This window comes from Aplidium turbinatum, chromosome 3, assembly GCF_918807975.1.
Source record: "Aplidium turbinatum chromosome 3, kaAplTurb1.1, whole genome shotgun sequence".
Taxonomy (NCBI): Eukaryota; Metazoa; Chordata; class Ascidiacea; order Aplousobranchia; family Polyclinidae; genus Aplidium; species Aplidium turbinatum.
In genome coordinates, this window is record NC_137474.1 from 379,744 (window position 1) to 404,392 (window position 24,649).

The following is a 24,649-nucleotide window of genomic DNA, read 5'->3' on the forward strand; positions in this document are numbered from 1 at the left end:
CCAAACCAAGAGTTCTGTAAAAACTACTTTTATTAAGTGCAATATGTAAGAACAGAAAGTATTCCTAGAATGAGTGACATCAAATGGTCCATATGGTTGAAGTTAATGAAAGAGTAATGTGATAAGCAAACTCTTCCATTTCATGAAACTTTGAAGAACAGATCATGTAGAAAAATATACAAAGTAGAACACATTATCATTTGATTAAACGAATGAAACAGACCAGAGATCCCTACGGCATATAACTGTCTGTGTGAGATTTGTTAAGAAGACTAAATATTTAAAAAAAAGTGTAAAACAGTCACGAACAGAATCAAAGAATTTCACCAAAAGTTATCTCTCCCAGCATGGTTGACAATTTACACATTGATCACACCATCAAATGAATAAAAGACTCAGTAAGTAGTTTCATGCTGGATGAACCTGATTTTCTGGAGGAGCTTTTGATCGGCAGGAGGAGCCTGGAAACTGGTGAACAAATTTGACTTGTCACGTTTCGTGTCTTCATCCGCTATGTTACGTCATAAATTCTCCAGCATTACGAACTTGAGAATTACAAGCCAATTATGTTTTCATTCGCTTGACAAGCGCTAGATATACAGCCGAAAACGTTTGCATTTTTTTATGCAGCATAATTGTAAATACCCAAATGTCACTTGGTTTTTGCTTGCTCTTGCTTCAAAAAAGCAAAAACTCTTTGGATTCCACTGAAGAATGGTCGAACAAATAAGTTTTCGCTGTGCACCAAATCAGGTGACAATGACTTTCAATACAATTGATGGAGCATTATGACGGACGTTAGTCCAAACTTTGAAAATCAAAAACGCTCAAAAAAATGGGTTCAGTGATTTTTCACATTTTCTGCACAAACACAAACGAAACACAATTGACCAAGGCCGAACTTACGACGACGCGTGTCATGGAAGTTGATCGCAGTCTTTCTCTGGGGGGAAATGCACTACAATGCTTGCCGGGGCTATGGCTGGGGACGTCATAAAGAACAAGCGACAGCACAAACTCATCACGATTATAAAACTCTGGAAGGTTGCAACTACTCAATGTCGCTTTGTCAATTCTGACACTGACGATTATCACGTCATAAGCGATTATCCTTGATTCTGCATGCTGCAGCTGGTACAATTTATTCAAGCATCAGATTGCATTTGAAAAACATAAAATTCTACCAAAGGCAGACTGAAGTCACCCCACAGGGCACCAGACGACGATGGATGGTTGAACATATCACAGTGATGAAAATAAATCTAAAAAGACAATTAAAAACAATAAAAACTATTAATACTACAAAAAGTGCTCAATGCTAAGCAAAAAAGCAAAGCAGAGCGAATTAAATCAAATATAGTTATTACTATCTGAATCCTTAACAACCTGTTTCACCTTTAACGGATCATCAGAAGGGTCTTATTCAAATAGAAATATTTTTGAATAATTATTTTTATTATTCAAATAAAATTCTATTTGAATAAGACCCTTCTGATGATCCGTTAAAGGTGAAACAGGCTGATAAGGATTCAGATAGTAATAACTATATTTGATTTAAAAAGACAATTATGTACAAAACAGTGTCATTGATGACTTTTCGGAAATGACCTAAATGGCATCTGTGTCCATGGCAACAAGACGTCACTGCGGCATCGGGTTCACCTTGTTGTTCGGTCTGAAACAGAAGACAAATTAGTTGAAACTGGACCAGCAGTAAACAACGGAACAAACGATGCATCTGCAGCGTTGCCATGGCAATAGAGATTGACCAACGTTCAAATATTGCAGAACAGCGCAGAATTGTGGGACCAGTTTGTAGGCCACCTTCAAATTCTGTGAAGTTAACCACGCAATTTCAGTTTTTGTGCGCGAATTGCGCGTGAGTAGGACGCTTCAAACTGGTGATCGAGAATTTAAACGTCATCACATCGCTCTTTCACAAGACAAAGCCTTGTGACGACACAACATGTTAACTTAACCGTCTTGATGCAATTACGACTAAAAACAGAAACAAGAATGTTATAGACAGAGGTTCCCACCATCGATCCAATAAATATTCGCATTGGCCAGCATGTTGTTGTCAAAAAGATTTATGTACAAAGTTAACTTCAGGAATCAAACAGCATTTCCGGGCTAGGGTATTGTCCGTTCAAAACGTAAGGGAAGAATCACTTGCAAGTATTGCACACTATGGGATAGCTAACCAACTTACAACCTTTGCGCACTACCGGACAGCTAGCCAACTTACAAGCATTGTACACTACCGGACAGCTAACCAACTTACAAGCATTGTACACTACCGGACAGCTAGCCAACTTACAAGCATTGTACACTACCGGACAGCTAACCAACTTACAAGCATTGTACACTACCGGACAGCTAGCCAACTTACAAGCATTGTACACTACCGGACAGCTAACCAACTTACAAGCATTGTACACTATCGGGTAGCTAACCAACTGACAAGCATTGCACACTACCGGATAGCTAACCAACTTACAAGCATTGCACACTACCGGATAGCTAACCAACTTACAAGCATTGCACACTACCGGATAGCTAACCAACTTACAAGCATTGCACACTACCTGATAGCTAACCAACTTACAAGCATTACACACTACCGGACAGCTAACCAACTTACAAGCATTGCACAGTGCACACTATCGGACAGCTAACAAACTTACAAGCATTGCACACTATCGGACAGCTAGCCAACTTACAAGCATTGCGCACTACCGGATAGCTAACCAACTTACTTTGGAATTATCTTGTTGCCCTTCGTGGATTTCCTGAAAGAGGAGCAAAATGGTTAAGTTGCTATCTCTCCGTTAGTGAATAGAGAGAATTCTATGAACTTGAAAATTATAAATTAATAAAATTATAGCAAAAGTTAATATTAATGAATTCTTTCAAGCTACATCGATTTTAAGTTAAGGAAAGTGTCGAGAACAATTTCTTTTAAACTAAAGCAAAGATTGTAATAAGTCACCAACTTTCATTCTGTTACAACAAGAAACTGTAGTAATCCGTCTTACTTGAGTTGAGAAAGAGGGAGGTTGCTTGGCCCCCCTGGAGCGGATATTTGCACGCTGGTTGGTTGGGGCGGCAATCTAAAATAAAACGTCATATTCTACTGACGTGATCTTGTTGTGACTAACGACAAAAAATGTATTTCAAAAAAGTTAAATTAGGAAACAAAAGAATGAGAACATAACTGTACATCAAAAATTAGTCAAATTCATTTCTTCTGTCGTATGAGACACATTCTTCAAGTTTAAGAGCAAGTGGTGGAAGCTTCTCGATGGAAAACCACGCCCGCGAATAGATTTATCCAGTGCTGCTATGCCTTGAAGCTTGCTTGGTGCCCTAAGAACGGGCCACTCATGGATGATGGTACGCAATTTATTTTTGTGCCCATGTTTAGGCCACTGACAGATTCCAGCCCCCTCCATGTGCATTCTGGCAAGGGTCTTCAACTCATATTTGAATTCAATCGACCCTGGTCAAACAAGACAGAGTCAATCCGAGGTGTTGCTCCACCAGATGGAGTCTGGTGTCGGTGGTACATTACATTTCAAGTATTTCCTTCCCACCGTGCTGCACGATGATCGCTGAATGTTTGTATCAGTTCAAGCACAGTTGGCACAAGAAGGGCCCTAGTCGAGGAAGAGATCCTTGAAGTGGCATGAAGCTTTGCATGAAAAAGATGGCTGAGTACCCAGCGAACCAAACGCAATGAAGCGCCATTTGCGAGGGCACTGAATATGGAGAAGTTTACTTTGCGAGGTGAGCAACAAGGTCTGCATGTGCCAGTGACAGGAAACACAACATTTTATTTCACACATGAAAAAGTAAGAAACACTAAGCAAAAACTTGTCGCGTATGAATCTAATGACGACACAAACAAAGACTAACGCATCGGTGGCTTCCATCCTCCTGTAAAACTTGGCGAGCTTCAAAGCAAGTATTGCCGAAGGGATCATGAAGACCAGTGACCAGCCAAGTGAAAACCAAAATCCATTCTGGAAAGAGAAACAATACGTTACTTTTGAAAGTACAAACCAATTCGTGGAGGTTTGGTTTTTCTTGAATGTTAATTGGAAGATCACCAAACTAGTAATATTTTTTTCATGAATATGCATAACTGATTGTTTGTGCAATATTAAAACAGTATAGCACATGACTAGGGAACTGTGTTCCGAAAGCTAGCGCAACTTACTATTGCCACAGCAAACTCGCAGCATCAGGCTAAGACAGATCGTTTAAATCTACCTTGTGAAGTTAAAACAGTAACTTCAGAACCGATCTTATAGAAAAAAGATAAAGATTAAAGACATTAACGATTGTGAAATTACAGCAGATATTAAACAATTGATTTTTATAAGAATCGTCTCCTCCAACCTACCAAGGAATCGATGAAGTAATCACAGATGAACCGGAAGAGCCCGTCGTACATTGTGTATATGGGAAGACAGGCTCCAAGATTTGTGTTTGCCTGGAAAAAAAAAGAATCGCTGCAGCATTGTTTTCTAGCCATCACCATAACAACCACAGAGAACATGTTTCTAGGCTATAGATGCAGCAACCGTCTTGGGTGTCAATTTTAAGTTTCAAATATTTTCTCACAAACCTGCTGCGCAAACCAGACCAGATATGCTCTTGCGTCATTAACCAATGAATTCAAGTACCCCGTCACTGATGACGACACAATGGTTGGGAGGTTGGAAGCCGTTTGCGCGTCGACAGTTGCAACGTCAGTTGCTATGGTAGCGGTTTGAGACTGGAATGCAAAATATTTGTTTCGTAAAACTCGCATTCAAAGTAAACTGATAGTTAATGTTTAAATAATAACAATATTTATATAGCGCCGCTTCCACAGTCAAACTATGCTCCTGTGGGCGCTGTACATGACGATGGCAATAAATAATACGGTACTTTCAGTCATAATATTCAGTGACATAGAACGTTTTCAAGCGAGTTTTGAATTCATTTAAATTTTCAGCTTCTTTTACACAAATAGGCAAACAATTCCAGCAACTGGCAGCAACAACTGGGAAGGTGCGATTTCCATATTGTGTCTTACATGAAGGGTTGCACAAGAGCAATTGATGCTGAGAACGCAAAGTTCTGGCAGGTTTATAATGAACAAGCAAAGTGTCCAAATGGTTCGGAGCAAAACCATAGAAAACTTTATAAATTAATAGACATATTTTGAAGCGAATACGATACAATACTGGAAGCCAATGCAGGGATTTTAGTATAGGAGTGATATGCTCACGTTTACGTGTTAAAATAATTAGCCGAGCAGCAGCATTCTGAACTCTTTGAAGACGCAAAATAGTACAATGTGGAATGTTATTTAACAATGAATTTGAATAATCAAGCCTGGATGTTACAAGTGCATGAGTTAAAATTTTACAAGCAATAACATTATGAACTGTCTCATGAAACCAATATTTTTAAGATGAAAAAAGCAAGATTTAACAATGGAACTAACAAAGTTTTGTAAACACAAATGTTGATTTAATGTTACACCAAGCAATTTAATTGAAATAAAAAAAGAAAGATTAATATTACTCAGGGTAAGGGTCATGTCGTTAAGCTTTGAAATACACCGTTTCGGAGAAATTACAATAAATATTATAAGACATCCAATTTGAGATATCAACCATATATTTTTGGAATTTTGACTTAATACAACACAATGAATCTTCATCAGTACCATGCAAATACAATATTGTATATCATCAGCATATGAGTGGTATGAAAGCCCATGTCGCTTTTATGTAGAGGCAAAACAAGAGTTTTTATGTAGAGGCAAAACAAGACAGGGCTGAGAACAGAACCTTGAGCAAGTCCAGAAGAAAGGAATGTTGCAGAAGACATTGAGTTTTCAATTGCTACAGATTGAGTTCGGTCATAAAAATAAGAAGAGAACCAGTCAAGTGCCATTCCTGTAAAGCCAAAATCTGATTTGAGACGATTTAGAAGAATTTTGTGATCAATGGTATCAAAAGCAGCTGAAAGATCAAGAGAAAGTAGAACAACGCTGTGATTACAGTCAAGTACGGTAGCAATATCATTATGGATTTTTAGTAAAGCTGTTTCTGTGGAGTGATGTTGACGATAAGCAGATTGATTGATATCAAATAAATTTTGCACGTTTAAGAAATCATTTAACTGTCTGCCAACTACTCTTTCCAATATTTTTGACACAACAGATAGATTGGACACAGGGCGATAGTTCTTGAACTCTTCTTTGTCTAGACTAGGCTTTTTTAAGTGTGGACGAACAATGGCATGTTTGAGTTTTGGGGGAACAAGACCACTTGTCAAGGATTTGTTTACAATGGAAGTCAGAATAGACAGAAAAGATGATGAATGTTTTTTGAAGAGCCATGAGGGTACTGGATCTAGTTCACAAGATGCAGATGATAATGCAGTTAAAATGTTAAGAATTTTAGTCTTGTCTGTTTCAAGAAAACTAGAAAATGAAAAATCAATGTGATTATGGTTACAAGGATCTGCTGACTGAGTTCCCCCAGTTATATGATCAAGACATGGAAGAGTATTCCTAATTAAACTAATTTTGTTTGAAAAGTAGGCTATTGGTTAAATGATTCAGCAATTTCTTGAGCAGACTTTCCAGTTGGATGAACACTTCTGTTGTCTTTGCCCATCAATGTTTTAGAAAATTTGTAGAATTGTTTTGAAGTTTTGCTTTCACTGATTTGCTTAAGATAGTAATTTTTCTTGGCCTTAAGTACTAACATGTTCACATATTTGCATTGTTTTTTTTTTGTAAATATCTCGATGAATAGATAATTTAGTTTCTCTCCATTTGTGTTCAAGCTTTTTTCGAATTTGTTTTTCTTTCTTGAGTTCCATAGTAAACCAGAGAGAATTTGTTCTGAGTGTGAGCAATTGGGAGCAGATGGGAGCATGATCATTAGAAAGAGATTTAAGAGTTGAATTATACAATTTTACAAGTTCTTCACAAGAACAGTTCAATTGAAAAGCATTGAAAAGATTGAAAAGCAAAAGATTGAAAAGCAAGACAGACATCATAAGCAAAATCTTTATCAATAATGTTCTTTCATTTGCGAAATTTTACTTGCTTCTTTGGACGAGGTGGTTTGTATAGATTTGTTTTTAATATTAATGCAAAATGGTCAGAAGAGAAAATACCCTGAGCATTGGACAGACATGGATCAATGACTAGTGGTTTATCAACAACAATGTTTGTATGACATCGCACTAACATGAAGTCTCGTGTGTGACCTTTTGCATGAGTTGGATCATTAATCAATTGTTTCAATCTAAATGTACATGAAATATTGTTAAATTGCACAACATCCACTGAACCAATATTATCAAGATGCAAGTTTATATCTCCGGTAACAATAATTTCATTATTACATAAAGACAATTGTTCCAAATAGTTAAACCACTCATTAAAAAAAATATGCTTGTTTTAAATCCATTCTTTAGGGAGAGGAGGTCGATAAATTACACAAATTAATAATGGAATGTTACCATGCTTTGAAATACATTCCATATGTTCAAACTGAGAAAACTGATAGCTAGCAAAAATTTTACTCTTGTCAAGTTTGGCAGAGACATTGTACAAGAAACCCACACCACCACCACGCTTTCCTTGAGATCTGAGAACATGCAAACTGTCATAACCTTTAGCATTGATGTTACTTAGCACAATGACCATCAATTGAACTTCCTAACCAAGTTTCAGGCACACACATCAATTTTGGAGTCAAAAATAAAGTCAGTTAAGGAAAGTGATTTATTATTGATTGGTCGTATATTTAAACATCCAATAATTAAAGGGGAAGGAAATTTACTAGAAGTGGGAAAATGTTGGACTGGAATTACAGATTAGTTAAGTTCAAGATTTTGCTTTCGATGAAAAGTTCTAGGCCTACCAGATGACTTTGTGCATACAACTGAAATTGCTTTCTGAAACACTTTCCTGCTTTCTTTCCTCTACTGGTTGGCTTAATCCTGTTGATTTTCAATTTTAATAACTCATTCCAAGCTGTTTTCTCTAAACTGTAGGCTACTTTCCACTCGATAGATTTTTTACTTGTAACAAACTGCATCCTGAAGAAGTGTACTGCTGCTTTCTTGATTTTAATTTTCCAGGCTCAAGGTCTGCTGCAGTCATAAGATAGCGCAAAAACAGAAACCAAAAGTTAAGTCCAAGAAATCCATAGAATCTTTCAGAGCAGCTTCATAAACTTTAACATTTTAAACCACATTACATTATATTATTTAATCCCTTAATCAAATAGAATTAAAGACGTTTAGTATACTTTAAAACTTGTTAATTTTATCACTTGTGTGGATAAATCAATGCAAGTTATTGGCGTTGAGGATGAATGAAATATGAGCATGTATCCATGAAGTATGAGTATGTATCCATGAAGTAGGCTATGAGCATATATCTATAAAGTATGAGTATGTATTCATGAAGTATGAGCATGTATCCGTGATGTATGAGTAATTGAGTATGTATCCATTAAGTATGAGCATGTATCCATGAAGTATAAGCATGTATCCATAAAGTATGAGTATGTACCCATGAAGTACGAGCATGTATTCATGAAGTATGAGTATGTACCCATGAAGTACGAGCATGTATCCATGAAGTATGAGCATGTATCCATTAAGTATGAGCATGTATCCATGAAGTATAAGCATGTATCCATAAAGTATGAGCATGTACCCACGAAGTACGAGCATGTATTCATGAAGTATGAGTATGTACCCATGAAGTACGAGCATGTATTCATGAAGTATGAGTATGTATCCATGAAGTATAAGCATGTATCCATAAAGTATGAGTATGTACCCATGAAGTACGAGCATGTATTCATGAAGTATGAGTATGTACCCATGAAGTACGAGCATGTATCCATGAAGTATGAGCATGTATCCATTAAGTATGAGCATGTATCCATGAAGTATAAGCATGTATCCATAAAGTATGAGCATGTACCCACGAAGTACGAGCATGTATTCATGAAGTATGAGTATGTACCCATGAAGTACGAGCATGTATTCATGAAGTATGAGCATGTATCCATGAAGTATAAGCATGTATCCATAAAGTATGAGTATGTATCCATAAAGTATGAGTATGTATTCATAAAGTATGAGTATGTATCCATAAAGTATAAACCCACCACTGTGTTGGTATACATGTTGTTGTAAGTCGTAGCTGCGGCGTTGATTTGGTTTAAGTTCATCTGGTGTGATAGCAACGTGTTGTGTATAACTTGAAGGTCGGTTGCTGCTTGCTGGATGACCGAGGTAAGATCCTGAAAGGTACAAACATTTCTTGAAACAAAACACCTCTCATCGCAAGGAATACAAGGTACCGCTTATCAAAACAGGTCAGTTGACAGATTTTAAATGAAACAACTCTAGTCATACCCCCCTCCTGACATACCAAGGGCACTTGGGAGACTGCGGCGTTCAACAATGCTATGGTGGCTGACATTGACGGAAAATTTTCGCTCTGAAAAAAAAATGCAGTGAGCAGCGTTGCATGAAACACAAATTATTTTCAAAAAACTTTTTTATTTTGTTGGAACTGAAAACATTTGAAGCGATTGTTTGCTTGCCACTAAACACTTACTATGACTGTGATATCCCCTCCAGAAAATGTGTCTGTCGTCTGGAAGTCGGTCAGACAGTCTTGTAGGGCGGCATTGTTGATTCTGCAAAGAAGTTAATGAGGCAGTTTGCATTTGAATAGCGAGAAACTTCACCATATTTTATCCAAAACCAAACTCATTGAAACTGCACAAACATTGGACCTACAGTTCGGTTGTTCCCAAAGTGACAGGAATGTTGATTGTTGTGCTCGATATGTCGCTCTGTAGCTGGTTTGTGATGTTATCAACGTCCACTAGGTGGCTTAGGCCGAACGTGGTTGTGATTGGGGCGTTCCCTTGGCAAGAGCTAAAATGAAAAGTTCATAAACAGCAAGAAAAGTGTAAGAGGCTGAGCCCATGCGGCATCGTGAAAAAAGTTTTTTTACGAAAAACAAAGCAGATTTTTTCAACAAATTAAAACCGTTCAAAGTTTAGCTACAAAATACACAAGATGAACGAAAACTACGTCTAATAATGGCACAAATACTTTTTGTACAGGCACAAATACTTTTTGTACGGACACAGTAATACTAATAAGTAATAAGATTTTCAGACACTCGACCACATTTGAAACAAGCCACTCATACAGACTGTGACGTATTTTGTTCTGTCGGGAACGCGCACGATGATGCGAATCTATTTCAAATATCAAACAACTTCGACCATTTCTTTTGGATCAAGTTTCATCGAACTCCCAATTACTAAGCACATGCCACTTACGTCACAATCGATGTCAAGCTTGACGTCACAGCTGTTGTCGGCAGCGAGAAGTTGAGAGGAATGTTGCTGTCAACGAACTGAAGATAAACAAAATGTAAACGCTATAAAAGTGCCACTTTATTTAGGCACAAGCTTGACCAGGGCTGCCCGACACATCATCGCTGGCAGGCCACCAGGTTCAACAAATCGTCATTTTTAAATTTGTTCAGAAACGCTTAGTGAATGAAAACAATATAAAACCTAGATTGCTTAATTACGGCAACCCTTATCTTCCTACTAAGAAAGCTTTTTTGGAACCTAACATTGGCAGCTTTGCAAACTTGTAGGCGTTTGAACCATTGAAGCAGGTCGGACAACCGAGCCAAAGTGTTGTTGTTTGTTTTGTTCGTTCGTTGAGCGATTCGGGTTCCTTTCTAGGCTATAACGGTGAGAGTTCTTGAATTACAATCAACTGCCGGACTTTTTGAAAGATTCCTCCTTGTTGTCTGAACGCAATTCGCTCAAGTTGTGGGGTAACGGGCTTATTCCCCGACATCGGTTGCGAAATTTGTCGGGAAAATACCTGTTTTCTATTTGTAAATATTACATCCACTTAAATATATGAGGATTTGCCGTTGAAGTGCGTTGTTTAAGCGCATACTTCGAGTGTTGAACCAGCGTTGTACGATCTTACACTTTCTTGAATTTAGTTGATCGCTGAGCTAAAGGTTTACCCTCCTCATGCGCAGTTTATCAGGTTTTTTTAATTGACATCATTACTCAAACAACGCAGAGTTAACGATATCTATTGATTGATGTACATCCGCGTTCAACCGTGACACTTATGTTTTCAGGTATTCTAAGAAAGTTTAATTTAATAGAAATATGCGAGTTATCAAAGCAAACCAATTGTTTCAAAAGAAACAGAAACAATCTACAGAATTAAAGAAGCAAAAGTGATGTAATCGTGAAATAACGTGTTGCACATCAAACGCTTATATAAGATGTATTTATTGTGACGTCATACTTGCAACAGTTCGTAGGGACTTTCGGTGGTTTGGCAGACGTAGCGTTCCGAGACTCCACCAATCAGGAAGGTGATGGTCACAAGGATCATGAGGAGCCATGAGAAGATCACTGATAATCCCGCCCCGCTGTAAACGAGAAAGTTAATTATTGAAAGGATACACCAGGCTGGAGTGGCATCCAACAAATTATAAAAACAATCAACATTTTACCTCATGAGAAGAAGACCCCCGAGATTACCCAGGCACCCCCGGTCGGTGGGGACAGTCCCAGTGGAGACACAGAAAAATCCGAGCATGATTCCTAAGATGAAGCAGGATGAAATGACCATGATGAGGGCTCCTAAAACAACTCCAGCTATCCACCTGTTCAAAGATAATGAAGACAATAGATTTTACATGAACCCATCACACTTTTGATCGTTCATCAAATTACGTTTAGATCAATTAAAAAGCGACTACATTTTTGTAAAACAAGAAGATATAAATAACTTTCTTGCTGCAAAGCCTCAATAGAAAACGAATAAATTGGACTGTCGCAAAATTAAGACAATGATTGAACAAGAAATAAATCCCCAATGAACAGAGCACGTGCTCACAAAAACTCGACAATGGCTTGTTTCCTTGAAGAGGAGGGCACATGGCATGAGCATACAATAGATTCCAGGCATACAATGAGATGCCCGACTTTTTTGAGTGCTAATTAGTAAACCGTATGGTCGTCACGTTGTGTGTTTGTCAGTATGGGAACTTGTGCAACTTTTGCCGGGGATAAGTAACTTGCATATTTCAAAGATGTACTGATCCTGTTTCTAGCAAATAAATCATCGCTAGATTGACTTTGTTGCAGTAGACAGAGGAAGGTAATCAGAGCTTATTAACATATTGAAAAAACATCTTCAATTATCTAATCTCATCTAGGCTGCAGTTGCGTTAATCTTTCATTTAAGTTCAGTTAATCTTACTGCCGATCTAATTCAGTGATAGAATTCAAGTCCAACCGGAATCCATAAAATTTTGTTGCATTTGGTTCAAGCAACTCAAATCCGGACCAACTTAGCAACACAATGACGATTGTTATCAAACTATGAATAAACTTTATAGCCTTGATAAACGTTATATCAAGTGGAATGGAATCAAGTATCCCAGTGTGGTTCCTGGTGTCCCAATATGCCCCCTAAATACCCTTGTCATACCTTCTTACCTTATTTGTCACCCCTCACCTGTACTGGTCGTAGTTGTTGGAATATGTCGACATAAAGGAACGGATGGTTTGCTGAGTGTCCACAAGGTAGGTACGTAACTGAATGAAGACGTCCAAACTACTCATGGTCGCGTTAATCGTGTCTTGTGTGGCGGACAAACTCATTTGGAGGTCTGCAGAGTGTTCATGTTTCATCCAAAAATTAAAACTTTTAAAAGTAACAAGTGAATAAAAAATATCAGTCACCTCTTAAGTACATGCACCATGGGCCAATTCAACAGACGTTTGTTGGTACACTCCTTCTTTCTTTTTGAATTTTTAAGAGTAATTCTATAATAACATAAGTCATTCTTTGGAAAGGCTCGTTATAGATCTTATTTGAATAAGCATTAAGCAATGCACATCGCATTCATCAAACGATGTGTCTTGACGTTGCCAAGCGTTGCTTTTGTACAATTCTGCCCAGGAATACTCGTCTACTCCATCACTAATATTTTTCAACAGGATTTTCTTTTTAACAAACTGGCACAAAGCGCCCCCCACCTGCAGTCGTGCTTGCGATTATCCCCGGCGTGATGGCGCCATTGATCAGTGTGTTCACATTGCCCGTTATCGTCGGTTGTATGGACGCGTACACGTCATAGCAGGTGGTGTTGTGCGTCTGCAGGTCGCTCAATCGCGTCGACATGTCATCGGGCTGTGGAGACAAACTGTTTGAAATTTCAAAACAAAGCGGAAGTGACGGTGCGGAAGTGACGGTACGGTAGTAAGTTTTTTACTTTTCATCACATTTCGTATTTATTGAAATAAATTTCGCAGCAGCACTAGTTACAAATATACCACAGAATATAAATAGGTTTGTGGTAGTGCTATCTGCAGACATACTGTATACCAGTGCTACACCACATAAACTACTATTCAGGCACGTCTTAAACCTTTCTAAGCTTTGTCACCTTTTCCTGTTCATTAACGTGCTGGTATTTTGATTATTGTGGACTGTGGTTACTAGTATCTCTTTCGTGCCAGACTGGGTTAATAACAAAAAATAGAATAATGATGATATGATACAACTTCACTAAACAAACAACTGTTGAATGAAATCACATCTTTTACCAAAAATTGTTTGTTACTCAAATCATAATGAACCAATTTTGTAGGTAGTTTCACTGATTGATGGATTTGTCGTAACAATCGGACGATCAAGCTGTTTGCATTGTGTGTCGCTGTTGATGGACCACCTCTTTTGATCATCACTGCATACAGTGATTCTTTGGCATGTGGCGAGAACATTGGTGCAGCCAAGAGCCATAATATAACGACATGATCGATCAAGTTTCTCTTCACCTGCTCATTGACAATTTCATCGACGTAAAATTAATAAATGTGATCACGAACCGCTGTAAACGTCGGAAGGTTCGTATCGACCGCTTGTATGAGCATGGCGGCATGCAGGCAAGCCGAGCTGCCCAAACAAGATGGAGTGGCGAGGTTGGTGGCGTATGTAGATTTGTAATTGTCCAGCAGTGTGGGGTAACTAGCAGCTGCGGCATTAAATATGGGTCGGGCTGCTTCGTAGGTTTCAACGCTAGAAGTGAGCGAGTAAATGCCTGCAAGTCAACAATTGATTTCATCGCATGACACAATTATGACGACATAAACACACATGGCATGTATTATCTGAAAGAAACCGAAAACAGCTCAACAAAAAGTGCCTTGCGTCCAGCGCAGTTGGTAACTGCGCATATTAGTCTTTGATTTGATTATAATGTCGCCACAAATACATCTAATGTTTTCAAAAAGTTTTGGTAATCAATAAAAAGTTATGAATTTTGGAAGAATTGCAGCATTCCAAGATGAGTCGGTGACTAGGTTCGCATTCATTTGTGATCTGATACTTCAAACGTCAAATGTAACTCACTGATCCCAAAGCTGGTGATAGACGTCAGCACTGGTCCTTGTATAGCGGCGATGTTGCTCACGATCTGTCCCCCTAGCAAATTCTGCATATCTGAAGCAAAAATGCGCGAGCAAGGTTAACAAGTGATTGGATTTCCTAGCTCACGTTGACTATTTGATTGAAAATGATTTTACATATTTTTTAACGTAGTTTTTTATTGACTCTTCCTCGTCTACATCTTGATTACATCGAACTGGTTTAAAGAATGTGCAAGTTTGTTTGGAGTTTACTCAGGCTTGTCCATGGGAATGGGATTCCCACGGGAATCCCATGGGAAATGTCCCATGGGATGGGATGGGACAGCACGAATTGCATTTCCCATGAGCACAGTGACTCGGAATATGAGTGCCAATGATAATGAATTGTCATAGATAGACAACTTTTCTGAACTTTAAAGTTAACAAAGTCAATAAATTTTGTCGTTTTGTATATCTTTTTGTACATTTAGTCCTATCTAGTACACATTAGACTTAAATTTCCATAAATTTAATAACATTTATTGAATTGTATTTTGATGGGAATCCCATGGGATGGGATGGGACGGGACAGGCATGAATTGCTATGGGATGGGATGGGACAGAAAAAAATGTCCCATGGACAAGCCTAGAGTTTAGAGTCTTGGACAATAAAGTTGAAAAATAACCAATTATCTCACCGGCCACCTTCGCCAGCACTGCAGCTGACATGACCAGAAACTGGTTCACGACCGTGTCCAGTTGAGTCGTGATGCTATCCACGTAATTGATCCCGTTCTGAAGAAGATTCGAGGCTTGGGTTGGGATGTCAGAAACCACAATGTTGATCCATTCATTGCTTTGAAGGACAATGATGCCAGGGACGCTGAAGAACAAACAATAAAATAAACCATAAATCGACAAACCACGTGACTGGTGGTAATTCCAAACTAGACGATAAGGATCAAGTTCCGTACATTTTTTATTTTATTGCGCAAAACGTTTTCTTACAAAACCAGAACAGAGCAAATGAAGAGAGAAAGAGCGAGACAATTCTTCCAGCTTGACCGCGATCGCTTCCGCGTCTGCAGCTGTTCCCCGCCGCATGTTTCGCAGCAACTCCGGCACGCGCAAGTGACAAGACCCCCAAGCAACACAACGACAATGAAGAGGACACCGAAGAAAATGCAAGCGATCGCTCCAGCCTGAGCTTGCAGGATCTAAACACAAAACCAAGCGCTTTGAGTGGCGGCCGTTGTCTACAACGCCACAAGTGACAAAGAAGTAACCCAGACAACAAAATTCGTCATTTGTATATTAATTCAACGTCTGCAGACGTTAAATCAATGTATAAATGACTGATTTTGCTGCCTTAACCCTTACGAGGTTGGGCTCCCTGGAGTCTTGCTCAGTTTGGGGGGGGGCTGTCGATTCTTCTTATGCTTTAGGAGTGATATCTCTGTTATTTTTTAAGGTACGGCTTCAAACTTTGGGATTCACTTTGTAAAATTATTCACGCTGAGCATATCCGAAAATTAAACCTATGTGAATTTTAGAACTGCTCATAGACGTTGAAATGTTGAGGTGACTTATGACTTTTGGATTATTTTGCGATTAAAGCAATTGTAGCGTGAGTTTACACATTATTTTTTGGTAGAGTAATGAAGAACATGCATTGCCATGTTGTGATTAAATTTTTTTTACATAATCTCAATTTGAATCTATATTTTTCATGCAAAATAATAACTTTTCCCACGCTCAAAATAAAGCTCGCTTCTTGACTAAAAGAACAATGCTTCATCAATTACATGCAGTAATGAGATTTCTGAACGCGTGTCACACCAATTTGGATTATGATCTTGTGACCTCGGTTCCAAGAACAGCAACTCCTACGCTTTATTAACAAATGTAGACCAGCTGAAGAAGCAGGGTGGCGTTTATCAAATACTATTATGTAATCCACGAAACGAATGGAAGATCATGCAACAAAAAAAGCGGTTTAAATGCAATGTATTGTAGTTGCAACAGCGTCTCTCAATGTAAGTTCAATGTGAACTCGGCTACATACAAGGCTAGTACTAGGAGTAAGATTACCCGATAAAGTCGATGATGCTTTACATAAACAGAAGTCAGAAAGAAATTCAAAATAAAACAGTTACGGTTCATTAATTAACAGAACGTCACAACGCTTTTCATCAAAAGGAAAATCTGTAATGCCTCGGGTCATTTTCTTGTGGATTCAATAAGCTCTCTAAGATTCATATGCCACACACTAAAATCCAAACAATATTTAGATTTATTCAAAGTAGTATTTATTATGCGTCAAATCATTGTGAACCTGGAGAAATACTTTACAAAGAATTAGCTGCCTTTTTTTTTTTGCCTAATAGGCGTTTATGCGATAAAAATGTCAGTTTGGCAGCAAAATATTGATAAGTATTTTGATTTGGTTACAGCAATACCGGACTGCAGCAATTGGCACAAGGCTCTTGCAGCAACGTTTTTCAACTTGATTCAATGGTAAAGCAACCTGTGTTCTGTCAGGTTATGTACACACAAATTCAGAAATATTTAAGAATATGCAATGAGGCACATTGAAATTACAAGTGGCTGCACATTTACAGTTCGATAATACGAGAAATTGAATACAACGCTAATACAATCATTTCGACGTGGATTCAACATTGCAAGACGATGTAAACATGCGCGGGTTTGCAATTAGATTACTTCTCTTCTGTCCTTGTTTGTATAAAAGTCATAAAATCAGTCGTTGTATCCGTGCTAAAATTCAGCTATGCTCAAACCGCATTATATTGATATTTTCTAAATAGAAAATGGATTTATAAAATATGAATATAAAAATGCTGAATTTTACATCGAGTATTACGATTAGTTTTATGACCCACTTTTTATACAAAAAAGGATAGATGATTTTGATAAGCAATCTAATTGCAAAACCGCACATGTTTACAAGTATTCAACGTCTTGATATGTTGAATCAACGTAAAAATAGCTATCTGTCTAATAAAAGGAAAAAAGGAAAATCTCTCATTGAGCTCCGCGTTTTATTTAGGCTGTGGTTGAAGCCAAAGTTTATAAAACCGCAATCATTCAAATAGTTTATTCTGCGCAAAAGCAAACTTGACATACTCGTATGGAATGTGCAGGGCATAAAGGCTTTTCACAGCATTGACATTGGCCACGGTTTTTTGGTAGTTTATTTTTTGTGGCTTTGGCACCTTCTCAATAAGCAAACGCAGTAGTTGTCCACCGTGGGGACTTCGCTTTGCACGTGAATGAACCAACCCATCCTTTGGTCGATGATATCGGTGCCACCCTTTGTGAAGTCGCAAAGCTTATACAAGCCTGGCTTCTTTTTGCCGTCATCCTTGGTAATCCCCAATAGAGGTTGCATGGTCGTCAACATCAACACATTCCGCATGCCAGAATTCTTCGTTTTTACTACATAAGAATGTAGGCTGAGATCAGCCTCACTCGTCTGCCAATAAATTTCGTACGAAGATTTCTCCCTACCACTCACTTGCTTCACTTCCAGGGGTATTCCTCTACGTATAGCGTTGAGGGTTCCAGCTGACGTTATACCCCTCTCAAGCAACCACTGCGCGAGTGGTATGGAGGTGTAAAAGCGGTCATACAAAATATTCCGACCTTGAAGGTCACCGTGTTGTTCCAGGCTCATCACCATTCCTTTTACCAGTTCTTCTGTTCCACGAACGTAAAAATTAAATGGCTTTTCCTTCGGTTTACCTGAATAGACCGATGCCGCAAATGTGTATGGGAATCTGCTGGCGTTTACCGACTTGAACAGAAGGCCATATTTCGCAGGCTTGTTTGGATTATATTGCTTGAAGGCAATTTGTGTCCTCATGGGGTATAGCGTTTTGTCCAACGACAAGTAGTCACCTGGAATGACATGTTTGCCGCAGTTTTTGTTAAACATTTCGAAAACGACTCGAAATGCGGCCAACCGGTCATTCTTCCAACGTTGCGGCCTAGTATTTTGGTCGTCGAACGAAATGTTCGAAAATAAAAATTTAAAGCGGTTCTTGCTCATTGTTGCACTAAACACGGGATGTCCTTGCAGTTGATTGAACAATACATCCGTGGAATGACCAGCCTGTCCTAAAAGCCCCCGAAAATACTCCAATTCAACAAAGGCCAGCATCTCCTCGTTGTTGGTTGGGCCAAAATAGCAGTACCTGCTGTCATCTAAAATTCTCTCTGGCAATTGAGAAATGAGTGTGGCAATTTTTCTATTTGTTTCTTGAACAATAATGTTCAAAATGTTTAAAGAAAAAAATAGTTCCCATGCTTGCCGAGGGGTCTTGGCTTCTTTGGCTTCTCCTCTAACACCAATCGGGCCAGATATAATGTTAGCCCGGCCCCTTCTCCCATTGTGCACCGGTCTCGCATTAGACCAAGTAATGCTGACGCCGCCCTCTTGTCTGTTCTTTGGCTTTTTACAAAAGTTGTATAAGACTTCAGTGTGTCAGGAAAACTCAACAGCATCGTAGTTGTTCATGTCGAGATAGGAATCTATGCTGTTCACCAGTCTTTTCGATGTTATAATCCGTCCTGATGGCGCAAACTCCGGTTGAACATCGCCCATGGAAGGTAACTGGTCGTCAATCTCGATCGGAATCGCTGTTGCGGAAGTTGACGGAGAAGAATCCGCTTCTTCATCTGAATCGGAGTGCCATAAATCCTCCAAATCATCCGCCTGGCTTTCGTCGTCAGAATCCAGTAAAACATGTTGCAATATTTCTTCAGCACTGAATCCTTGCCTTGCCATGTTTTATTTAAAAGTGAAAAGGACGTAATTTTTTTAATAATGGCGTTGAAATACTAAAGAAAATGTATAATGAAACAAATTGTTAGTCCCATAGAAACTAGTTAGAAAAAAACTGTTACACAGAATTATAAAAATCGAGAATAAATCAAAACTTTGCAATATAATAAATTGTCAGACCGTTGTTAAAAATTGTGAAGTGCACTTTACATATTTACTGATGATGAAACTATATGAATGCTATGGTTATCTATGGTGATTCAGATTAGCTTTTTGAGCAATGCTTCACGTTTATGATAAACTACACGTAGAAGGGAAATCCAACAGGCGTTTGCACAATATCGTCGTTTAGCGACGTAGATTCGACGAAAGCGGCGTAATAATTAGTAGGCCTACCTGGTATCAATATTGGCTGTTTCTGCAATGTTGCGTTATGACCATGAACGCCACGTGGCTTGAAAAACAACATTATAACGCTGAATGAAACCATGTGCATGAAACTGATAATCTATCTAATAAAATTATCTCTGATGTAAATTCAACGATTGGGCAATGGTATGTCTCAACAAAATTACCAAATATTCCATCATTTTGACGGCTAGAATGCATTGTTGAACCTAAACCGAAAAATATAGATGCGTTGTTCATTCATAATTTTTGATATTTGTTTATATGTTTAGTGAAAATAAGCTGTCATTCTTGTTATTATATTGAAAACGAAAAGAGCAGTTTGCAAAACGTCTATATTACCATGAATGCGGTTTCATCTATTTTGATTGTCCCTTGCTGTAGGCCTACTCAGGCAAGTTGTAATTATCACAATCTAACTTTTCCAAACTGTGAGCACTATATCTCGATGCGCATTTGTGTATTGTGAGAAAATTTTGATGGTGTCCGAAAATCAAATACTATTTACAAAATAACTCGGTCTCTTACAATATCCTCATATGTCACATCAACAAATACTTTCCTGACTTACCAATAGGCCTAACTAAGGTAATAAAGAAACATTCTACTAACGGACAGTTCAGTGATAAAAAAAATCCAAAAGTTTGATATTTCTTGCAAATGCAAACAATATAAGTTTTTCATAAAAAGATGAAGTTCAATAGCATTACAAGAATTCCATCACCATAATTCAAAAAGAACCTTTCCATTACTTGGGTTGACCCTTGCGATTACCCCGCATATGGGTTATGTTATGTACCACTATAGTTCACCGTACTGCCGATTGCCTAAAGCATGAAAAAAGTTGCATCTGTCTGCGGTTATAAGTTATATTTTTTTCTAAATTCAACTAAAACAGCTATTCGCATTATGAAACAGTTGGATAAGTGCCATAAATCAAACTATGGAATAAGTTTGTATCTCTATAAAAACGCCTGCCTGCAAAATGATACCATGTTCATAAAAATTACTAGATGTACATAACGCAATATACTTTATGATATTATATTTTCTGATTATACATTTCCAGTCCTTGTCACAGACTGCATAATGCTTACTCATTCACTTTCAATGTAACTGAAAGTAGTTGTTAGATAAAACCTATATATCACACGCGCTATCAAGTAAAAGCGTTCTATTTTACATTGATTGGATTGGCTCAATATGAGATGGCTACTTCTAAACTACACTTATGAAGGCAGAGTCTGCAATTGCTTGAATTTTTGCAGGTGTTACCTACAATAAATAATGCGATTAATCGAATACAATTCTCACACAACTCGTGAATATGTCTAGTCAATCAGCGCTGACATAATGCTGGATGATGCATTATTGTTTATTGAATAATTTAGTAAATATGCGTAACTTCATTTGTTTGTTATTGTGAGACGAAACTAGGAAGAATGGAAATAGAAATGGATAAAATAAAGGTATTTTTATTCAATGTAAACGCGCTGCCGCGTGTCATTATCTAACTAAAATATCTCTCGCCGCTAGCCTATGTCGATTCATCGTTTTCTGACGTCACGTCCATTTGATAATAAACGATTTCTTTCATGCATTCTCAGTTCAGTTTGGCAGTTACCCGCCTTTCCGTCGATTCAACGTTGCAAGACGTCGCATAAGTTCATATCTTTAGTTTGGTAAACAGAGATAAGATTTCATTGTGACATTGCTATGCAAACTTATATTTCACATGAGACAACTTGACAAGTAAATACACAAGTTTTCACAATTTATGACGAGTTATAGCACATGGAAATGTTACGCTACAATTGCTTTGCGAGGTACTGCATCGCGGTTTAGTTTATCAGTGACAGTGAACCTGGTACAAGAAGCCTCGAATATATTGATTCAACTAAGCTGCATCACGTATAAACGTGGTGGAACGATCGTCCTTTTCACAAAAGCGTGATGTTCTGGTTTATCCTACACAAATGAGAAGCGTATTGCATTTCAAATCTTTACATGTCGACTTGGAAATAAATGTTTACAAGTATATGTGAGAAGCTTTGGGAACATCGACGCCTTTTCTGCTTTTGATAGTGTGTCGGACAAAAGGAAAGATTTGAAACCAAAATCATAATATGTTACAGAGCAGCTTCTATAGTAGGCAATAACGTTGTAGCCTATGCTTTGTTTGATTGAAAGGACATAATTGTCTGCGAAAAACTATTCTCGCTCTAGATGCATTGGCACCAAGTCTTATGTTTAATTTTACGCAATTTCAACCGCAAGCGACGGTAACTCATCGTATCAAAGTTGAAGCTTTTCTTGTATCGACGTCGCTTATAAGCCGTGGTGAGAACAAAAGGTCCACGCATACTGTCAATTTCCTTCACGCTGTGAAGCAGTTAGGATTAACGAGACATGGGCCAAATTAATTACTTTCATCCAGCTGGTGGGAAAATTTTGAACAATAGAATATGAAATATTTCAGAGGATGTGCTGAGAAATGCCTTATATCTCTCAATTTATAACCTTTATTCGCTCAAAATTTCAGCTCAATAGAGGTGAATGAAAGTTAGGAAAAGTCAAGAAATCTCATAGTCGCAGCCTCAGTGGTTTTAGAGATACAACTGTTGATGCAAAAAAGTTGAATTGACAGCCCCCCCCCAACCTTCAAACAGTTAATAAGAATAAAGCTGTCTGAATGATGTATATCAGCCCGTATTGGCTCAAATGTCATGTTTCATAGATTTTGCCATAAGCTTACCTGGAACAAAACATTGGACGATAATGTACGAAATTTAATTGAAGCTACATGAGTATGGCGCTTTGCATTGGATAAAGCCTGAGCTGTCGATCATGGAAGGTTGCATGAGGAATAGGGTCTTTAAAACTCAATCACTGACTCAAAGTCACCAACACTTTCCGGTAAGTGATGCTTTCAATTGTTGAAAAATGACAGGTTTCAAAACAGCGACAATGGTCGCAACAAGGCATAGATCTATATTCTCAAAAGAAAACCAAAGACTTTATATGTCTTATGAGCTCACAAAACACAGAACAAAGTAGCAAGGACAATGCCTGATATCATGTTTCAGTGTATTATGACGATCACCATAAACAATGTGATGAAACAATGAATGGCTATGTACAAAAAACATTCCTATTTCCACTAAATAGCACAAAAACAAAATCACAAGATTATTGCTTTGGCCTCCGTCAACGCTTCAAGCCTCTGCATGCGAAACTGCCAGAATAAAGTTTCTTAGAGGTTTTCACAATTCTAAAATAAAAACCTTCACGATCAATCAATCTAGTTTTGACCAAGATCAGAATTATTTAGATCAGAACTGACGATGCACTAGCAAGTGCGAAATATATTTTCTGTTACATCTACTGACTGCTGATCCCTGTTACCTTAGCAATTGAGGTTTTAGCTTTCTAGTTTTGACCAAGCTATTAATTATTTTCTGCTTCACTGCAACCCACACAGAAAAATCCACGTTCAAGAAAAAATTCTTCATTTTTGACGGATTTTGCTGTAATTCTGTAATTGCTTGCGTTTACTAATCATCACAAAACGATGAATCAACGGGTACATACCGGCTGCCAGTTGTCAGACAAACTTCCCACAAAGTCGTTCGTTGTTAGAAAGAGCCTCACGTAAGCTGAAACCATAAAACGATTTGGTAATGACGTCATTTATACAGCACCACATCCACAGCGCAAACTATGATCCTGGGAGCTGTACATGACGATTGTGACAAAATAAAACAAAAATGCAATTGCTTGAGTTTCGCTTTTAGCAGCATGATCGTTGCTTACTTCGTCATAGCACATAACTAGGGAACTGTGTGATGAAATAATGAACTGTGTGATAAATAAATTCATTGTAATTTCTACACCCAACGAGTTTCTTGCAGGTTGTTCACGTTCTATGTGTGGGCAGTGGAAGGTTCATCATTCCCTGCGGTGACGTTAACTTTACAAGATGGTCGCCTGGACCGCGGCTGACCATCCCAGATGAGGATTATTGTCTAACTCCGCTGGGAAGGTTTTCGCACCACAGTCATTACTAAGACGCTTTCATACAAAAACAATCGCGATCATGCGCGCTTTGAACCACCTTGCATTTGGGCGAATGGAACGAAGACGAGGTCTACAAATCCCTTGGCAGCGTTGAAGAGCGCCGTGAGCGTCGACGTCTCGAGCTGGAGAGTAACAGGAACCGTCTCTGCCTGAAACCATCGCGACAATCAACACGAGCTGCATTAACCTGCTGCTGTGACGTCATAATTGGACTGTGTCGCACCTGCGTTGCCATAAGCAACGACCATGAGCAGGTCGTTGAAGATGTCAGACTCGTAATCCGACAAGTCGAGGTTTAATTTATTGTCCCAATGAAGCGGTTTTGCTCGATTTGAAGAAGTCGTTTCTATAAAAATTAGTCTACAAATTTCCAATACGCGCGAAACGTTGAGAAAGCTTTCAGCTCTTATGGCATTCCGGAGGAAGTTTCCAGGGAGCAAAACGGGAAAGATAAAAATCTCCATAAAAGTTTGAATCAACTACTTGAGCCTTAAAAGCATCAAAATAATTGCTTCTCAGAAGACAAGATTTCTATCCGCAGTTATCTGCAATAACAAATTCAGAGTTGCCCAATTTGCGTTAAATTGTTCAAACTGCTTTAACTCAAACGCATGCCCACCTACCTGGGGTAGTTCCGGATACGTCTGGGCGCCCACAAGTCCGCTTAAAATCATCACCATGGTAACGAAACCGAGGGTAATAGTTGCCATGGTGACAAGAAACAAGTTTTGATCGTTTTATAACTTTCGTTTTCTAAATATTATATTCCTACGGAAAGTAAAATAGACAGTTACATTGTGGGAACATCACCAGAGTTGGTAGAATCGAAAATTTT

At 38.3% G+C, this 24,649-nt stretch overlaps 1 protein-coding gene across 2 annotated transcripts; it reads right to left on the reverse strand.

Moving 5' to 3' along the window:
* Positions 1–12: 12 nt before the first annotated feature.
* Positions 13–24,577, reverse strand: LOC145767491 (prominin-1-like). Of its 2 annotated transcripts, XM_082579324.1 has the most exons (22): positions 24,438–24,577; positions 23,852–23,963; positions 23,329–23,393; positions 15,531–15,739; positions 15,221–15,405; positions 14,527–14,616; positions 14,004–14,215; positions 13,152–13,305; positions 12,628–12,781; positions 11,618–11,770; positions 11,407–11,533; positions 10,401–10,477; positions 9,847–9,987; positions 9,662–9,743; positions 9,473–9,541; positions 9,207–9,341; positions 4,634–4,783; positions 4,409–4,498; positions 3,919–4,025; positions 3,039–3,113; positions 2,760–2,792; positions 13–1,675 (listed from the first exon to the last, which is right to left on the reverse strand). In XM_082579324.1, exons 1-22 carry the CDS (start codon positions 24,522–24,524, stop codon positions 1,642–1,644), a joined length of 2,541 nt encoding a protein of 846 aa, XP_082435450.1. In that variant the 5' UTR covers positions 24,525–24,577; the 3' UTR covers positions 13–1,641. The 2 variants fall into 2 exon arrangements, with proteins under 2 accessions (XP_082435450.1, XP_082435451.1); XM_082579325.1 differs by lacking the exon at positions 9,207–9,341.
* Between the last annotated feature and the right edge of the window lie 72 nt (positions 24,578–24,649).